The 21,062-nt window shown below is 45.0% G+C and overlaps 1 protein-coding gene across 1 annotated transcript in view; it reads right to left on the bottom strand.

Moving 5' to 3' along the window:
* The window catches only part of PALM2AKAP2 (PALM2 and AKAP2 fusion), a gene marked incomplete in the record, with an annotated part of 417,966 nt that overhangs the window by 295,708 nt on the left and 101,196 nt on the right, over positions 1–21,062 (bottom strand). The window contains 1 exon segment of the mRNA XM_033122412.1: positions 19,527–19,572. Within this exon segment, the coding sequence (XP_032978303.1) occupies positions 19,527–19,572 (46 nt within the window).

Below are 21,062 nucleotides of genomic sequence, written 5' to 3'. Positions count from 1 at the left end.
AGTCCTGGCCCCCTGCCAGGCACACCTGGCCTTCTGTGACCCAGCACCCCCTACCCTTCTAGCCTCATTTCTCAGGATGCTTCAGCAACACCCAGCTCCTTGTGGCTTCCTGGTACCGCTCTGCTCCTCCACAGGCCTGGTGCCTTTGCCCACATTGCTCCTTTGGCCCAAAATTTGGAACAAAGAATACTCTCACCCTAGCCACTCTCCTCAGGCTTAGGCTACTTTTTGACCCCTTGGGGAGGGAAGAAGGGACTGGGATTGGACCCTGGAGCAGGACAAGGGGATTATTGAATCTCTGAGACTCAGTTTGCATGGACCACACTGTGGGGACCCAGAGGAGAAATGGAGGATAACAGAGCAGGTATGTTGGAGGAAATGAAAGAGAACTACGGAGCATAGAGACACAGATGAGGTAGCCCGCTATGAGCATGGACCAATAACTTGGCTGAGCTTCTGTTTACTCTGAAATAAAATACAGGAAATAATACTTGTCCTGCTCATTGATGCCCAAAGAAGATAAAGAAAGTGAGAGAAATCTGTAAACTCTAAATAGGCATGAACCCACCAGGAATGTTTTGTTCATAATTGATGGTGAGTAGGGGGACAACACAGACAGCCCTGATGGTAGCTGAGGGGACATTCTGAGTCCCTGTGATGGAGTTTGCAGCTTTTCTTCTGTTTTTAAATGTCTTTCAGGGGGAGGTAATGTTTACGCTTTCTTCAGCACACCTTAGTGTGAAATGTTGTTCTGGCCTTTCCAGATGAAAAGCTTTGACTAGACATAGAGGCTTATCGGAAACTGAGGGTCATGGGTGCTAACAGGAAGTCATAAGTGTGAAAAAAGGGCAGAGATTTGAGGCATTAATGGCAAATAGCAACCACTATTTATGGGTCCCTAGGCCATTCTCCTTGGACTCAATTTTTACTGCCATTGCCAGAAGCAAAGTAGGGTGCAAATGGCCAACCTCATGAGATGCAGGTACCACCTGACTAAATGCAGGGACCTTGTTATAGGTTGAATTGTGTCCCTCTGAAAAAAGATATAGTGAAGTCCTAATCCCCAGACTCTCAGGACGCGGTGTTATTTGGAGACGGGGTCTTTACAGAGATAAACAAAATTATGTCATTAGGGTGGGCCCTAATCCAATATGACTGGTGTCCTTTAAAAAAGGAGGAAATTTGGATGCAGAGACATACGCACACAGAAGACGATGTGAAGAGACACAGGGAGAAGATGTCCGTCTACAAGTCAAGGACAGAGGCCTGGAGTAGATTCTCCCCTCACATCCCTCATAAAAAAAACAATCCTGCTGACACTTTGCTCTCAGACTTCCAGCCTCCAAAACTGTAAGAAAATAAATTTCTGTTTAAGCCACCAGGTTGGTGGCACTTTGCTATGATAGCCCTAGGAAACTAGTAGAGACCCTTTCTGTAACAGTCCAGAGAAAAAAGAATCAGGGAACCCACAAGGGTCTAAACTGGGTACAACATTGATGTGTTCATTTGAAAACCACAGGCGCTCATCCCACACCACACGTTTTGAAGCCTGGTGACCTTCCAATCAGAGGGAACTAAATTAGAGATGGTATGTTTTTGTTTGTTGTTTTTATTATGAAATGCACATGCAGCAATAATTCGTCCCCAGGCTGCCCGGTTCACCTATGTGCCCCCTTCCCTCGTGGTCCAAAGCAAGGAATGCAGTGGGGATGGTGATGGCTTCTGCAGAGTTGCTCATGGCAGGTGCATGTGGTAGGGTCATCGCTGGGCAAAGGTCCTACAGCACCCATTGCTCACTGCTGCTTTTGAGGTCACAACGGGTGTCCAGCCCTCTCTCTCCCTGAGGGGAGAAGATCTCACAGTCTCACTCTGTAGACCTCCAGGAACCGGTCAAACCAGACTGAAAGCTTGTGGTCTAACTGGAAATAGTGGATGCTCTCCACACAGAGGAGAGGCATCACGAGTGGACTGACCTCAACACAGTCCAAGCGTCCAACAGTTGCCCCAGATAAAAAGAGTGAAGTTGGCGAAAGCAGTTTCAACTCAACAAGCATTCAATGAGCATCTATGATGGGCCCCCACTTCTCTCTCTCCTCATAAGCCCAGGGGAACCTCAAACCAGGGCTGGAAGCTTCCCTTCCTTGCTAAGCTGTGTGAGAACTTACATACCCTGTTTCCCTGAAAATAAGACCTAGCCGGACAATCAGCTCTACTGTGTCTTTTGGAGCAAAAATTAATATAAGACCTGGTCTTATTTTACTAAATTATAAGACTAGGTCTTATATAATGTAATGTAATGTAATATAATGTAATATAATATAACATAATATAATACCAGGTCTTATATTAATTTTTGCTCCGAGAGACGCATTAGAGCTGATTGTCTGGCTAGGTCTTATTTTGGGGGAAACACGGCAGTAGCCAAAGGACACAGCCCAGCTGGGAGAGTTTATCAACAGATGGAAAGGAGTGTGGAAAAAGGCATATAGAGAAGTTTGCTAGGGGAGAGCCCCAGGAGGTGGTGGGGGGTAGCAAGGGAAAGGAGGGGGCCTTTAAAGCAAGGTCCTGGGTAAGAAAGAATTCAGGGAGTCCAGTGAAAAGTTATTTTCACTAACCTCTGGCTGAAATTTAGCATCATCTTCAGTCTTCAGTTACGAACATAAGCACACGCCTCAGGAATAGCATTAGTACCCATGACTTGGTCATAAGTAGAAATCATGGGTACTTTCATATCACTGTACTGAACAGTTGTGGGAGGTAATGTGAAATATCACTCACGTTCATCAATAACTTGAAATTAGAGAATATTAGAACTGCCACGAGATTTTATTTAATACAATAATAATGTAGCATGTCTACTCTCTCTCACAATTTTCTAACGCTTCGCTGACTGTATTTCAGCACAGTTATCTTTTTAATCCTATAGATTTCGTTTTATGCATTTAAAAAGCACTATTCTGAGTTCACAAGACTGCAAAGGGCTCCAACATACAAAACAGGTTAAGGACCCTGCTTCAAGTCATTGAACAGGCTCGACACGATGCAAAACGCCCCGTGGAAAGCAGTGAATAGGCAATGATGGAAATGGTACCATCCTTATGCTCCAGAAGTTTATAATCAAGTAGGGCAGAGAGACAGGAAGTCACTCTCTGTTTGTCCCTCTTCTTTTGCTTCCTGCTGCTTATTGCCATCAAACCAAGCCTCCCCTAGTCCCTACAGCAGCTCTGCAGGATTTATAAAAGACACCCCTTCCCCAAGACACCTTTCTGGAACTTGCTGGAAAATCGCCCTCACAAATACACGACGCCACAGTGGCCTCCTGTGAATGGAGCAGTTACAACCGCCGGCGAAGGCTATTAGGTAAGAAGGCTCCTTACACCCACATGGCAGCTCTCTCATCCCTTGCTCAGGAAGGACAACTCTAATCTGTCATGGTGTTCTTTCCCTAAAACCCAAAGGCAGCTTCAGAGAGCTTCCCAAGACAGCACTATGGACGGCCACTACCTGTCAGTCAGAGGTGACCCAACAGATGAAAACCACTTGCCAGCCCAGGCTTGAGGCTTTATCCTTTTTGAGCAACTTGTATTTTCATTGGAGATTCTGGAAAATATAAAAGCCTTCAAGGCTTAAAGAAATGAATCCCTAAGGAATCCCTAAAGATGAAAGTGAACACTTAAAGCAATGAATCTCTAATGCTGAAAGTATGGGAAATACACTTAGTCAAGTCACTCTTATGTTGTACTACATCCGTGGTTCTCAAACCATTTATTTTGCCCCCCGCAGGGAACATGTGGCAATATCTGGAGACATTTTTGATTGTCATAAAGGGGCATGGGGGATGCTACTGGCATCTACTGGATAGAGATGAGGGATACTGCTACACATCCTGCAATGCACAGGCTAGCTCCCCACAGCAAAGAATTCTCTGGTCCAAAATGTCAATAGTGCCCCAGTTGAGAAACCCTATACTACATGGTTGGCTTCCTCCTCTCCAAGCAGCTGCTCAGAAGTAGCCCAGATAGGGAATTTCAGGGTCAGGCGTATGTAAGACCAGAAGGGCCAAAGCCATCCCTCTGCAGAGGGAGCAGCCATGAGTGGCCAAGCTGCTGCTCACTCCAGCATGTTCACAGGGCTGTGTGCACAGCCCAAGGCCTGGGTTCATCATTGTTTTAAACTGGTTTCACAATTATGGCTCTGCTATTGCCTCAAACCTTGGGCAATTTGGAACTATTTACTAAGGCACCAAAGTCCCTTTGGAAATTTCCAGGAAGACAAGAATCAAAACTGCAGCCAGCCCTTTTTGAACAAGAAAGGGAAGGGGGCAGAAAGGAGACACTCAATGATTCAGAGAGGCCAGAGTGGATTCTGTTACCACAGGCCACCCCACCAGCAGCTTTTACCTGAGGGTCACTTCATTTGCAAATGGCCCTATGGGTTCCACGAGGATACTGACCCTCAGTGAAGGACTAACCAATGACACGGATGACGAGGCCGCTGGTCAGAAGCCACTCTTCACTGGTTTCCTGCTCAGACTCAGGGAATGGGGTAGGTTCTCTGACTCCCATTCTAACACTTCACCCTTAAATTCCCCGGGAGAGTACAACGCGGATTCTAGCAATTTCTGTAGAGAAAGAAAAATGATCTGGAGAATCACCAATGCTTTTTCTCTACCCTCCCAGTCCCTGTCAACAGAAAAAAAAAATGGTTTTCTGTGTAATGACTTATTTTTACACGAGCCAAACCATTACCTTTAAGAGAGAAAGTTTTCTGGTTTTCAAAAGAAAACAACCTGTAGTTGGCTTAGGTAGCAAGGATATAACAAGCAAACTCTACACTAGCAAAACTCCCATGCAGGTTCTTTAGTAAATACAAGCCTCTCATCATGGCAGCCCCAAAAACCGTGAGAAGGGTATTGAGAGGCTTTGTTGTTCTGACTTCCCAGCAATGAGACAACAGCTACTTCTTTAGCTTTTAAAGGATTCCTGGAGCCTTAATGTCAAATACAACCATAGAAGACATGCTATCTAGAGCAGAGGTTGGCAAAGTTTTTCTATACAGGGTCAGACAGTAAATATTTTAGGCTTTGCAGGCCCAGGTGGTCTCTGTGGGAACCACCCAACTCTGCTGTTGTTGCAGAAAGACAGCCACAGATGACACATAAATAGCAGATGAAATGGAAATAGCTGTGTTCCAATAAAACTTTATTTGTGGACACTGAAATCTGAATTTCATATACTTCTTATGAAGTAGTCATAATATAGTCTGTAAACATTTTTTTCCCAACCATTTATACGTGTAACAAGCATGCATGGCTCATGGGCTATTATTTGCTGGCCCTTGGTCGGTCTAGACAGCAAATTGGAATTTCTATTCGTTCTTAATTCTGAAGATGCAATATAAAATTGATTTTCCTTCTTGTCTCCTTGTGAAGCTGAGATCACAACTAGTAAACTTGATAAATGAAAAAAAACAAACAAACAAGATGAATAAATCCACCGTCACAGCACTCTCCACCAAAATACCCAGGCTGGCAACGATCTGGTGGTAACCACTGCGTGACTCATTTGCAACACGCCGCAAGGCTCCATCTTGCTCAATGCAGCATAAGATACGGTTTGCTGAAGGCTAGCATTCCAGTGGTATTTTTAAACTCACCCACTGTGAACAGTCTCCTTGTTTAGTCTTTGCAGTTTTCTATTATTCCAAGGTTGGGACAAGGGAGGGGGATGGACAGGGCCTGGGAAATGTACCAATTTCTGAAATCCAGTTGTACTCCTCCCTCGAACACACATTAGGCCATTTCTTATTCTCCAGAAAGGCTATGCCTAGTGGTCACAAAATATTTCTTGAAAACACATTAATGTACTGGGAGGACACACATATCCTTCCAATCCATGCCCTATCTCCTTACAGACAAACTACTATTTAACACCAATGAGTACTGTGAAGCACAGACCTAAAAAAAACTGGGTTCTGAACAGAGTTGTGAATGCAGGATGTATGTAAGGGGGACGAGCTTGCCAGATAAAATACAGGATGCCCAGTTAAATCTGAATTTCAGATAAACAACAGATAATTTTTTAGTATAAAAGTTTGGGCCATGCAATAACTAGCATCCTATATTTTTAGTTGCTAAATGTGATAATCCTGGTAGAGGGTGGTGAAAAAAGGAGCCAGGCTGGAACGGAAGGTATTTATTGGGGAAAAGCAAGAGTTTGTTACAGGTATAGGAGGGGTACTCATTCTGAAACAGTTATCCACCAAAGACTGGGAAGCCCCGTTTCCGTACTGGTTAACCCTCTCACCCCTAACTGGTCTCAGAATCCTTAACGTGGTGGTACAAGGCTGGGCCCAGCAGAACCACTTACATTCCCGTGTTTGACAGAGTTTAAAAAACAGTGCTTCCTGGGGGCATTCTGGGGGCGGATGGAACGGTTTTGTATCATGATTGTGCTGGTGGTTACACAAATCTACACATATGTTAATTTTCAGAGAACTGTACATCAGAAAGGTCATTTTTGCTCTATGTTAATTAATTTTTTTTTTCTTTAAAGAGTGCTTTCAGTTGTTCCTTCTTACAGAGAATTCACAGGTTCATCCAGCAGGCTGGATAAGGAACTGATTTAAGCCAAGCAGCAGTCCTGACTGTAACCTGGGACCATGATTTTCTTACAGGGTCTCCGTCCCCATCCCAGAGGTGCCTCAGCGGGCTTCTGGCAGGCCCACCCGACCAGTATGCCCGTCTCGCCTGAACATGTCTCCATCTCACTTAGCTTCAAGCTACAACACTACCACCCATCACCCCCGCATACTACTGGCTTTACAACTAAATAAAAATATGCTGTGAAAGGCAGAAGTGGAAAACTGGTGGCTCCGGATGGGGGCAGGGGTGGTAGGATGGGGAAGGAATCCCGCCCACACTGTGTTAAAATCTCGTTATGCTTGGTTTGGCCCACACAGTGTTTAAATTGTTATGAACATTTAAACATCCACGGACTTCCTTCAAAAGCTAGATTTCCAGGTTGTTTTGAAAAAGTAGAGGATCCTGGGCTTGTATTCCCACAAAGTACCAACCAGCTGGAGTGAGTGCTGCCTGCCCTGTAAGGAGCCTGCTCTTTCCAAGTCACCAAGTCCCAAAAGCTCAGCTGCCACATCAAGCTGGCACCTGTGCACATCTGGGCTTTTTCACACCTAATATAAGGCATTCTTCAGGGTGTCTGGCACACGCGAAACTCTCAGGAACTGGGAGACCCTTCCTCTCCATCCCTACAAGAAGCTACAGGATAAAGTTCCTACCTTTTTCTTGCTCTCTGAGCTCCGGCATGCCTTGTCTCCCTACTGGGGAGATGCCCCACTCCCGACCCTCTACTGCTTAGCCATTCTGCTGCCAGCTTTTCTCTGTGGTCCCAGGCTTAGAGCAGATGGAAAGCTGGAATCATCCCAAGGCAATAGCATCGACATGTCAAGACAGAGAGAGAAGACAGTGGGAAGAGAAAGAGAAAGGAGGGCAACTGAGCTATTGAAATGACTTTCACCTTCGCCTCCTCCTCTTTGTGTTGTCAGAGCCAGTGCGGTCTCTTCATGCTCCCCTATCAGACCCAGTACTGACTAGACATCTACATTCTCACTCCAGTGTGAATAAGGAAGGTGGTGGTGTTTTGGGGGCGGGGAGGGATCAGGCTACTAGAGTCTTATTTCTAGTAGTTGGTTTAGAGAGAAGACTCTACAGCCAGACCTCCAGGCCTTCCCTGCCTTCTGACCCATCCCCACAAAACTTATCCCACCGATTGTTAAATATCCTTCAGGTTTTATTGAGTTTTATTTGATGAACAGCACTAAATATTGAACACATCTGCTCAGATGTCACTATTCATGAACAAGGCTGCCTGCATACCACCTGGAAAAGAAAAATGGGCACTCAGAGAATGGGCTCAGCACCGTCCTACGGTGTGTTTCCGCTTGTCTGGCACAGTAGTATTACCTTTGAGGGCCACACATTTTAGCCACGAGCTCTCAGATCTTTTTATTATTTAATCGATCTTTTTCCCCCAGCTTTATGGAAGTAATGATTGAGATTTGTATATCTACAGTGTACAACACGATGTTGTGATATACATATATATTATGATTTCCACAATCAAGCTCATTAACATATGCCTCACCTCACACAGTTACCATTTCTCTGTGTGCCATAAAAACACTTGTGATCTATTCTCTTCAGCAAATTTCAAGCGAATAATACTGTCATGCAGGGTCTCAGCTCCCGCTCCCCACATAAGAACGCAGGACATGGTGAGGCCAAACAGGAACACCAACGGAGCCATAGATAGGGGAGTCACACCACTATACTCTCGCTGGCGGCATCCGCCTCTCTGCAATCCGCTCTTGCTAACTCAGCCACCATCTTCTTCCTAGCCCCCCATTTGCTGCTAGCGTAGCCACAGCAGTTATATTAGTGGCCAATGGCTCACTGGTTACAGCTGACGGCCAACTAGCCACAGTTGATAGCCATTTACTACCTGAACCAGCACCTTTCTACGTGAGGCCGAGAGCCTGGAAACTGCACTCCTGGCTCTGTCCCCACAAATACATTATTATTAACTATAATCACTGTGCTGTACATCAGATCTCCAGAATGGATTCACCTTATAACTGAAAGTTGTATCCTATGATCAATATCTCCCCTTTCCCCCACCTCCCAGCCTCTGGAGACTTTTTTTGTTTTTGTTAAGACTTTTTGGATTCCACATATAAGTGAGATGGTATAGTATTTGTCTTTCTGCACATATTCACTTAGCATAATGCCCTCAAGATTCGCAAGTGGTAGAATTTCCTTCTTTTTAGAGCTAAATAATATTCCACTGCAGGTATATACCACATTTTCTTTAGCCATTTATCTGGCAACGGACACTTAGATTGTTTCCATATCTTGGCCACCGTGAATAATGTTGCAATGAACATTTCCAAGATAGTGATTTTATTCCTTTGGATATACACCTAGAAGTAGGATTGCTGGATCATATGTAGTTCTATTTTTAATGTCTTGAGGAACCCCCATACTCTTTTCCAATTTTCAGGTCTTATATGTCTCACAGTCCCACTGGGGCAAGGACATTTTCAAACCACTTTGCACCCCATTAGAGGCAGCAAATATTACCAGCCCAAGTTGACAAATCAGGCCATAGAAACTCAGATAAGGTGTTAATATCCAAAATACATAAGGAACTCACACAACTTAATGCCAGAAAAACAAACGAGATTAAAAAATGAGCAGAGGACCTGAATAGACATTTTTCCAAAGAGGACACACAGATGGCCAAGAGACATATGAAAAGATGCTCAACATCACTAATCATCAGGGAAATACAAATTAAAACCACAATGAGATATCCTGCAACACCTGTCATAATGGCTATCATCAATAAATCAATAAACAACAAGTGTCGGAGAGGATTTGGAGAAAAGAGAACCCTCATGCACCATTGGTGGGATTGTAAATTGGTACAGACACTATGGAAAATAGTACAGCAGTATCTCAAAAAATTAAAAATAGAACTACCATTTCTAATAGAACTACACAGCAATTCTACTTCTGGGTATTTATCTGAAGAAATCCAGAACATTAACTTGAAAAGATATCTGTACACCTATGTTCACTGCAGCATTATTTATTAATACAATAGCCAAGACATGGAAGCAACCTAAGTGTCCATCGATAGACGAGTGAATAAATAGGTGGTACATATATAAAATGGAATATTACTCAGCCATAAAAAAGGAATGAAATCCTTTTGCAAAAACATGAATGGACCCACAGGATATTATACTAAGTGGAAAAAGTCAGACGGAGAAAGACAAATACCATATGATTTCACTTATATGTGGAATCTGAAAAACAAAAGTAATGAACAAACAAAACAGAAACAAACTCATAGAGAATAAACTGGTGGTCGCCAGATGGGAGAGAGTTGGGGGATGAGTAAATAAGGTGAAAGGGATTCAGAAGTACAAATTGCCAGTTATTGAAATAGTCGCAGGGATATAAAGTACAGCATAGGGAATATGGTCAACACTATAATAACTATGTATGATGTCAGATGGGTACTAGACTTACCAGGGTGATCATTTCATAAGGTATATAAATGTCTAATCACTATGTTGTTCACCTGAAACTAATATATGGCAACTGTAATTGGAAAAAAAAAGAATAAGTAAGAAAGAGCGCCATTAGTATAGTGTTTTCCATTGTCTTAGAAAAGTAGAAAGATAAAAACTAAAGACTAAAAGGTTAACACCAAAACTGGGTAAAATCAGGATATTCCTTTAAATATTAGATTTTAGGATTGTAAGATTTTATTCCAAGGGATTGTAGCAACTTCCAAAGAAGAGCAATAAAAGAAATAAAATTTTAAAAAAATAAATAAAAAAGACCAATCAGGAGCCTGGAGGAAAACAGTGGATGGACTACATGCCTCTCAGGCAAGAGACACCGCTCCTAGACCCCAACCTATCTCTCATGTCACATGTGGGACATGCATACTATCACAGCTGCCCAAACCCTGAAGCCCCATGTGGTATTTATTTGCCTCAAACTTGTTGGCATTATTGCTCAAACTCAGAAAAAGAAGATCCCCTGCCTACCACCAAACGGGTTAAATTCTCAAGCATGTTTTTTGCTTAACAATAACATTTTTTTATAACCCTCAAAGTTTTAAGTTTCAGCCCTGAATTTAAAAATAAAGTGAATACTCAGATGACTGGTTATAATTTAGAAGGGGGGGGATCCCACCCACCTAGAATAGTAAGCAAACCAGTATAATTCAGCAAAAAAGTAAGGTCAGGTTTTACAAATGCCTAGAAGACATTTGGTAGTATACAGACTGTCAAGAGGCTAGAGGCCAGGAGGGTAAGGAAATGGGCCGCCCGAAGGGAAATGATGGGCAGGAAGATGTGTTCTGCCTTCTGGCCCTTTTCATCCACAGCTGGAGCTTTTATCTTGAAGGAGCATCTGGCTTTTCTTTCTCCTTCCATCTTATGCAAGGGAAAGGTACCAGGTGCTCCATTCCTTTCTTATGGCTAAGTTCATATGATGCTATAGAAGCATTGATACTAGACTCAAAGACTAACCCCAAAGTATTTTTAATATATGTCCAGGCTTTATGGAAATAAGCTATAGGATTGTCTCTGTCTGTCTTCTCTCTCTCTCTCTCTCTCTCTCTCTCTCTCTCTCTCTCTCTCTGTAGTTAATGATCTCCTTTGAAGAATTTAATTCAACATGAGACTAATGAAAAAGAATGACATAATAATTAACCAAGGGCACATGTAGCTCCAATATGCACCACCCCACACAAACCTCTGCTTCTGCAGGCATTTCCTGTCAGAAATAGGTCTCAGCTGTGTGGGATTCGCCCAACCCCTCACCCGCTCATGTGTGAATCTTCCCTCTGTGAAGTACCCCATGCTACACGGCCATTGCCACAGTCCATCTATGTTTTCTTAGGCCTCACCCTGTACAGTGTGGCCTCTGTGCTTTGTTTTAAGACAGATAAGAGTCTAGCTGAGACTGAATCCTTCTGAAAATGAAGGGTTGGCTCAAACAATGGATCCTACAAATCAGGGTGAGGGAAGCCTGGGTGACATCTTTGCAAGAATAAAGTCTTTTTGACATGCCAATGACAAGCCATGCTTGTGTACACCCAGACTGGCTTAGGGGAACCATTCACCATCGTAAAGTAAATGAACCTCAATTGCTACTCATCCTGGCATCCTGCTAGAGTTGCCCCACATGAGAAGGCAGCTGCATTGAAAAGCTGTGCCTGCAGGCTGGAGCAGCTACCATGAGTCTTGATTGGCTGATCTGCTAGAGGACTTCTCCATCTATAGCATCTTGCATAGGACCTCCCACTGTAGTCTGGATATCTGCTCAACTGGACAACTTCTTGTCTCACTGAGGCGCCCCCTACGGCCTCCCCAAGTGAATTTTGCTGCCCGTAGTTTTGAGCATTCTATCCCACGCATACCCTTCAAACCCGTATCATTAAGTGACCACCAGACAGAAATTTCACTTTATTTAACTAGATTAAAGCAGGTCCCCAAGATAAAGGAAGACCTCCTTTTGATCAGCCAGTTGATGTGAGAGGAACACAGCTCCATCACTTTCAAACTGAGCTATATTTAGGCTCTCACTGATTAAAATGGAATTCCATCTTTTAGTCTATGTCACCTCTTCATAATATACACACCTCACAAAGCCCTGGGCATGTCACAATGGACATGTGGCACTTATCAAGACCCAGGCCATGATCTCCCTTCACCATTGGTCTTCTACCACTTCACCAGGGGTTCTCAAGGTGCATGCCCCAGGACAGAAGCTGCGAAGAGCATCCCCTGGGAACTTGCTAGAAATGCAAATTCTCAGGCCCCATCCCAGACCCACTGACCCAAACACCCTGGGAGTGGGGCCCAGCAATCTGTGTTTTAAAGAGCCCTCCAGGTGATCCTAATGCACTAAAGTCCGAGAATCACTGTGTTCCTAAATTTCTGGCAAAAAGTCTACATCCAACTGCTGCTCCTACGTATTACTAGAAGTCCTGAGCCCAGCTGGCAGTCCCTATACTGCCTATGACTTGAGGCTGATAATAAACTGCAATCATCACAAACACCCTGGGTGACATGTGATAAGCTCAGATTTGCATGTCTTATTCTTATAGATTCTTCCATAATAACAGGAATTTCCCACTTCAAGGTACTGTTTTTTTTTTAATTTTCTGTTAATTTTAAGATAGCAATCACCTACTTCGATGGAGTATTCTGAATTACAACAATGTCAGTGATTGGAAGGAGCTCACTTAATATCAAAAGATAGAGCAATATGCAGTTTTCCAATGATCCAAACATTTGGACACCAAACTCACGAAGCCCCAGTGAATATGGAACCTGAGGTGGTAACATTATGAAAGATCTAAGTGGTGCTGGGGTTACCACTTCACAGTATCCTTATAAAATCCATATAAGTCAAGCAGAAGGAACGCACTTTGTAAAGTTCAGGCTCTGTCCCTACGTCTGGAGGTCACAAAAGGTCAACCTGTTGTCCAAAAGGAATTCTGTTGTGTCTACAAAGTTTTAAAAAAAATTTTAAACTAGTCGACACTATTCTTTTTTAAATGGGAGACCTCACATTTTTAGAAAGCAGATCGGGCTTTCCCTACAAGAGAGTTGCTGTGACAACATAGGCCACAACGTTCTCACCTGGTATAAATTAACATGTACAACAACCTGAGCAGTGGCATCTGCTCTCCAGGTCCTCACAATTTCCCAGTCAGCCTGGGTCATTCATTGATATGACAACGCTGTCCCTGGAGCCTTTGAGTTTGCGACACCTGCCCACTATAAGCAATCCGTTTTATTGTTATGAATATGACCATCCTCGTGCATTGGCGATTCTCAGCAGTTACCATATTCATCGGAAATTTCCCCGTTTGGCAAAAATGTGGAGGTGAATAGACTTTATCTTTCACTCTTTGTGTCCATTTTCTGTGTAAAGACTCATATTATCAACAGAACATTTTTGCTGGGTGTTTTCTGTATCCTTGCTATGAGCAGTTCCCATAAAATCTTCCCAGCAGTTCCCTGAGATAAGATCATTACCCCCAATTACAGACGAGGAAACCAAAGGGCAGCAAGGTCATACAGATACTACCGTTGTTTCCCCCAAAATAAGACCTAGATGGACAATCAGCTCTAAAGCGTCTTTTGGAGCAAAAATTAATATAAAACTCAGTCTTATATTATAGAAGACAGGGTCTTATATTAACTTTTGCTCCAAAAGACGCATTAGAGCTGACTGTCTGGCTGGGTCTTATTTTCAGGGAAACACGGTAATAGAACAGCCAGAACTTGAGCCAAAGCTTCTGGACACCGGAATCCATGCTCATAACTTGCCAGACTGAGCTAGGCACTGCCAGCCCAGGGAACCACCGTCACCCTGTGTCAATGCCCATTTGCTGTCTCAGTCAATGTCATACCACATGACGACCAAGTCTTACTGCCAAGCATGTTGATAAACATCTCCAAAAGGGATTAGTGATGAAATGTGGGTAATTCAAAGGACCAACAGCTGGGGCCCCAGAAGCATGGGATAACCCCAAAGAAATGCAGAAGCACCTCTACTGAGCCTTGGTTTTCCTCTAAGTCTGACTGATGAGTCATAACCCACAAGCGCCCCATTTGGCTTTTCAGTGACGACTGCTATATTTCTCAGGGCCCTTGCCAGAGCAGCTGCTTTTTTTGTCCTAAAAGGCTAAAGCCTGAACTGATCAAAGGTACAAAAATAAGTGGCTAGAGAGGTATATGACCCCTGTGTATGTTTGTGCAAGGCCTGCTTTGGCACTCCTAGACCTGGCAATGACTCTGAATGGGCCCCAAGTGTCACCTATCTGCTGGGTGGCCCTGCAGACTCAGCCAGGGTGAACCGTTCCTCAGCACCAATGTCCTGAGCAAACCATTTTTTAGGCCGTAACTTGGAATTTTAGAAGCAGGGCATCATCTGTGTCTCTGAGATGGAACGAATGGCCAGCATCTTCCATCTTCTAGACTTTCGCCAGCTACCTGCCACTGACAGAGATTTACAAGGCACATATATGGGGCTAGTTCCCATAAGTATCACCGTTTCTGTTACCATAGGCTTGGGTGTGGATCTCTACACCCTCTCAGAGATCCCTGACCTGGGAAGCTTGGCTGGAGTGGATCACATGCAAATCACAGCTAGGACTTTTGCTCAGGCCATGCAGGACAACCTAAGTGGCTTGGATCAAAAGCAAGATGACTGGCCTCCGTGGCCCCTGTTCCCACACTCTCACCCTGGTACTCAAGGTCTTCTTATCACTCCAAGGCAAGAAGATGAATCCAAAGAAATGCCAGAAGTGTTTCTCTACAAGTGCAGGACAGAGCCAGCCTACACCATCCATCTACACCCAGGTCTTCTCAGGACAGAGAATGAGATCAGGTGGGAGCCCCAGACCCACTAACTGCACCCTCCGGGTGAAAGTTTCAAGAGGGAGTGGGACCCGAAGTGAGACCCCAGAAAGGGCAGATTCCATAGAGGGACATCCAGGCCCACATACCCCTAAGTTCCCCTCCCGCCTCCCCCCCACCCCACCCCAGGACTCTAGCTCAGAAGCATCGTAGGGGCAGCTCCAGCCCTATCAGAGTACCCTTCCACGGCCAGGTGTGGCACCACCAGAAGGAATCGGAATCAGGAGAGTCTGACTTAATACATCGCACTGTGTGAGCTTGAATATCTCTGCACGCTCACCTGTAAAGAGGAAATAATGAGACCTGCCCCAAACAGCTCAGAATTAAGGTAACATGTGCAGGTTTCTATAAACTGTAAAGTGCTGTACAAATGCAAAAGATCGTGTTTTCTTATTCTGCAGACTGGGTTCTTATTAAATGACAAAGTTCCCTAAAGACCAAGTGTAGGAGGGATTGGCATTTCATATTTCAGCACGTATGAACACTCTCATGGTGCTGGTCCGATGCCCTGTCCATCCGGATCTGAAGGACTTTTGCCCGAGACCACCTCTGTAACATTTACTTATCTTTACATGTGCCCAAGGCAGACTCACTTCGTCTTGGATATGCAGACATCACAACAGCCTCCCCCAGAGCTGGTTTCCACTGACACATAGTGGCTCCTTCCCCAAGGGAATGTTACTCATTAAGTTACAGCTTACATCGTGTGTTTCCAGGCCCTGAAACTCAGCTTGGAAGACTTACAAAAGGATGTGGGCCTTCTGGTCGTCTCGGACTTTCCCTGTGCTACTGAGTCAGTCTGCTCCTCCTTTATCAGCTCACACTGAGGCTACTGGAACCACGTGCATAGTGTGCTCGTGGGAAAAGTGTGCGATGCTACCACCACCTTGGGGGTAGTTCAGAGTAATAGTCAATATAGGGGCACCAGTGGCCTGCAGTGTGAGTTCAAATCCTGGCTTTGACACTCTCTGTTAATGTGGGGCTCTTCATCTATAAAACATGGATAATATAGTAGTTCCTACCTCATCAGCTTGTTATTAGGATTAAATAACATAATGCGTGTTAAAATGCACTTCAGTCTTAGTACTGAGTTTGTGCCTTTAGCTACTGACTTAACTTTCTTCATGTTTTTTTGGGCTTTTCATTTCTCACACTAACTGTTCCACATAGATAATAAACAAACTAACAACATACAAATAAATAAATGCCTTCTGCTAATGGGGAAGGTCATGATGTTATTTTCTATTTTATTTTACCCAATCTTCAGCACTTGCTCAAATGTCTCCTCTCTGGGGAAGTGTCCACAACTCCTTGATGACGGCTTACGTGCTCCACATGTGTGCTCACTTGCATCAGCGTTCCTGGCACCGTACAATAATTGTGCACGTGCTTTTCTTTTCCTCCATTAGACTACTAACAACTTCAGGCTTAAAAAAAAGCACGTCACACAACGCCTTGCCAAAAAATGTTCAGTAAATGGCAACTGTATTATTACTCCCCGGTATTATCAGTCACATTCATTCTGCTACAGAGGCTGTCTTCTAAAATTACAGTTTTGGGAGTGTCCCTACAGATGAAAGGAGCACCAGGCAGCAGAGACAGTGGTCAAGATGGACTTGAGCTGCTTTTGGCAGGAAACAGCATGAGATTCATCTTTGCTCACTGGTTGGTCTCTGAATTCAACTGGAAGATTCAATTAAAGTGCCATCGTTTCTGAGTATTTCATTCCCTTCAGAAGAAAAATCCCACCGATGATCATGTGACAAGTATTCTGGGTCACAAGACTTTTCAGAACTTAAATGTGCAAAGGGTAAAATCTTCCCTCTGGTGGCTGAAATTTGGGGACACTGATTTTGTGGCGTTGCCAGTACTTTCCCAGAGGAAGCATTCTGTAAATATGTGCTGAATGAACGGATGGATGAATCCTCAAGTGACATCTCTGTGCCTGTGTCTGAAACAGCTAGAGGAACTGATGCTGGGCAGAGCCCTGGCCTTCAGTCCGAATTAAAAGAAAGGATAAAAAAGGCTATTGAGGCTCTTTGCACTCCAGACACGTTGCCTCTAACCCCCAGAGGGCAAGGCAGCAGTGTAGACAGGAACTGGGGGCTCTGCCTCAACACCATCCAGTGGTAACTGTTTGCCAGGGACCTCACCTGCATCGTATCTAAATCTTACAACCAGTCCGTGGGGTAGAATTCATGAGCCCATTTTATAGATGAAGGAACTGAGACCCAGACTACAGACTGACTGGAATCCCAGTCTATCTCTTCTGCCTCTTGGAGAGGAGCCCAAGTTGGTGAAAGGGTGAGCACTCGTTTTCTTCCTCCCTCACACCTCTAGAGAGACTTCAGGAATACTAGGCTCTGAGGTCAGGCTTGTGAGCTTCTCAGAAACCCCTGAAAACTCTAGGAAGGTGGCAGAGAGAGGCAGGTTTTGCAGAATTTAGAGAGTGAGCGCTAGGCCAAATCAGGGCATAGAACTGAGGTGGTCACAAGTCCCCTCCCCCTCCTCATCTCTTAATATTCTCTCTCTCTCTCTCTCTCCCCCTCTCCTGACCCCCCACCCGCCTGGTTTGATACACACACACACACACACACACACACACACACACAGATTTCGCTTTTAGAAAACCTGTACTGATAACACGTATTCATCGAGGCTGAAATGTTCATGAGAAGCACCAGCACCTTCCCAGGTACACAGGACAAACTCAATTCCATAACTGAATAAACACAAGTATTTGTGTTTATTCTTCTCATACACTCAAGAGAACTCCAAAGACTGGCTACATCGTTCTTGAAAATCCACTTAGCCCCTCCTGGGATTATCCAGCCCCAGTTGGAAAGGGGGTAGCCCCAGTGTTAGCTGCTGCTGGCTCCCCATTCAGAAAGTAAGTCCTTTCATGGAGTTCAGCTGTTCCTCTGGCATCCAGTAAAGCTGGTCATGCAAAGGCAGAAAATGTGACAACTGTTGGAAACCGTCAGCAGAAGCCTATGGGAGCAACGGAGCGTTCCCTGGAGCAGCCACTTCATGGACGGTTAAAGCAGCCTATTATTCAGTTTACATAAAACACCCACCAGCTACATGGCACCAATAACTGAATACCTCCATTCTTATCAAGTTCAGGACACACTGGCCACACCGCCTGGCCACTACCTTTAGAAACCAAAACAACTTCATTAACCATCAAAATACACATACACAGAGGGAAAGGGACAGAAAAGAAATAAACAGCCTTCCCGAGTTTTGAGGACCAGCACTCAAAGATTGTTTGATAGGCAAACCATAGTATTTCAACATTGCCTCTCTCTTTCTAACTTCAGTGGTAAAGTCTCCAAGACATTTAAGATTTGAAGAGTTTGACAAAGAGGATCTCAGAGCCACAAAGACCACATCAAATACTTCTTTTTAAAAAAATGGTCTGTATGCATTTTTCCCAATGAAAAAAATCTGTCCAAAGGATTTTCAAAACTCGTGTGCTTTGCTTCCAAAACATTACACACTATTTATTTCTCTAACAAATTTATATGTGTTTCCAGGGAAGTCCTGGACAAAAAAAAAAAAAAAGGTACTTAAGTAGAAAAATGTCTGGAGGCTCTTGTATGCCAGTATGTTAACAGACCTTCTGTTTTAATTATTATTTCATATAGCAGCAGTAATCATTCCCTCATCTGCAAAGGAAATATATAATCCAGCTGTGGTGATTCCAGTAAAAATACCACATCTGTGGATCACTGGCAACACTGTGGTAAGAGTGCTCAAATCTAGGCGGTCTCAGAGTTCTCTCCTTTACCAAGAGGCACATGGCTACACTTTCCTGAAAGTGCATATAAACTTTGCCAAAACTGGTTGCTCCTTTGTATGCTGAAAATAGCTTGTCAGATTATCCACACCCGTAAGAAAGAGGCTCTCTTGGAATATTATTCCCAGGACCCAGTTGTTATAAGAAGTCCCCAGGCCCCTCCCCGGTGGTGGCTTGTACCCGTGCCCTTGTCAATATCAAACAGAACGGGGGAAAATTACACTCCCGGTTGGTTCCAGGGAGGAGGTTCTACCGCGTGGCTGGCAGTGGAGCTGACTGCTGGTTTTCCACTTAGCAGAGAAACGGCTCCCGCAGAGAGGATGGCAGCCACCGTTCTGGTCACCGATCTCTCCGTTTTCCAGAGTATGAAGTCAGAAGTATCACTTAGCACTGGGTGATAATATTCCAGGAATCGCCCCCATATGTCTGTTTAGTCTTTCCCCAAAGCCCAGTAGCAAGCATCTTATTTCTAAGCCAATTTTCCACATTCAAATCCAACCCAAAGCGCGCCCTGGGGGTTTCTATCTACAGACGTATAAAAGAAAAAGCAGCACAGCTGAGTCTTGACAGACTTTTATCCCCCAAACACATGCCCCGCGGCTACTGTGCTGGAATGTCGATGGCCCGAAACACTCGGGTGCCTTTCCATCCCAGACAATAGAGCAAGAAAATAAAATGAAAGTGGACTTACTGCTATGGCTTGCAGCCTTTCCTTGTGCAATTCCGCCTCTGCCATCCTGGAGAAGGGCACACAGGGAGGGGAAAAAAGAAAGAAAAACAAACACACACTGTAGTCACCCAAAAAAATTGATGGGCACCCCGGGGGGCTTTGCTAGAACCCCGGGGAAAACCAATGGGAGACCGGGATCTACTCTGGGGTGGCAGGCAGAGCTGTGAGCGCGCTGTCTCCCGTGGGCTCAGCCTCTGGCCCCCGCCCGCCCGGCCGCCTGGCTGCGCCCCAGCGCTGCCACTAACTGCATCTCCAAGCCGCCGGCGGCCGCGCCAGTCGAGAACGCGGGCCTCGGGCAGCCGCTGGGAGGGCGCGCTCGCCCCGTGCTCATTCTCCGCCCTGACGTCTCGGCGCCTCGCTCCGCCCCTGGGGTGTGCGAGACCGGTGGCCGCAGCCCTCAGTGGCGGGCTGGAGACGCCGGGGCTGTGGCAGGGGTGGGGGAAGCCACCCCAAGGAGCGGCCAGGCAGCGCGCGTGCGGGTGGGCACCTGGGGCGCAGGCACACGGCGAGCAACTAGGGCGCAGAGCTGGCGCGCTCTCTGGGACCCGAGCAAGATGAGGTGGCGCCTCCGCCGAGCAAATGCCAGCCGATGGGGCCTCTGGCAGAAAGCGGGGAGCCCTGAGCACGTGCTACTACGTGCCAGCTGTGGCCACCGAGTGTTCTGGCCGCCTTCTGGCTCATGCCAGATGCTTGGGCTCCACGTGGGAACATTTCCAATAGGGAAGGGCTGCCTCACCCACATGCCTTAGATGGCCCGGTTCTTAGACATCAAGGTCGCCGGCGGAGGTATAGCTCAAAACAGGCCACCCCTCTGTGAAGCCAAATGTGGCTTAGAAAGACAGCCGAAAGTTTGTAGGCCTGGGTGCTCAGCTAAGATGGGCTCGGCAACTTATTAGCTATGAAACCTTGGGCAACTCACTTAACCACTCTGAACCTCAGTTTCCTTATCTGAAAAATGGCGGATCACAATAGTTACCCTCACAAAGTTGTCCTCAGTAATTAATGAGATAAAGTATATAAAGGTGCTTTGTAAAGGGCAATCTGGTCTGTCATTACCCTGTGACATTCAGGGTCTTTCCTTCAATACAGTCTCTAAAAGGAAACGTAGGATCTGGTCACTAAAATACTTCACCTCTTCTTTACTGAAATGGAAGACAGTGCGAAAGTGCATTTTTTGTGGCAGGCCCTGGGCAGGATAGGAGGGATGGGTAAGACCCTCCTAAAGGAAATAAATGCTGAAAACAAAATACTTCTTACCATTGAGGAGGAACCTGCTAGAATCTTCAACATTCGTAAGCAAACTTTCCTCCCCACAAAATGAAATAAACACCAAAACAAACAAACACCAATGTGTCCTTTTCTATCCTTAATGCTTCTCTAAAGGAAGGACTTAGGGCATTTTAAAAAGTATGTACCTCAATTTTCCCCAAATGTCCTCTTTCTGGGCAAATTCTTACAATTCACCTAAATTGTCTTTTCAGCTTTCACGGAGCTTTT

Source organism: Rhinolophus ferrumequinum, chromosome 12 (genome assembly GCF_004115265.2).
Source record: "Rhinolophus ferrumequinum isolate MPI-CBG mRhiFer1 chromosome 12, mRhiFer1_v1.p, whole genome shotgun sequence".
Taxonomy (NCBI): domain Eukaryota; kingdom Metazoa; phylum Chordata; class Mammalia; order Chiroptera; family Rhinolophidae; genus Rhinolophus; species Rhinolophus ferrumequinum.
The sequence above is the reverse complement of the archived record's forward strand: the minus strand, read 5'-3'. Positions and strand labels throughout refer to the sequence as shown.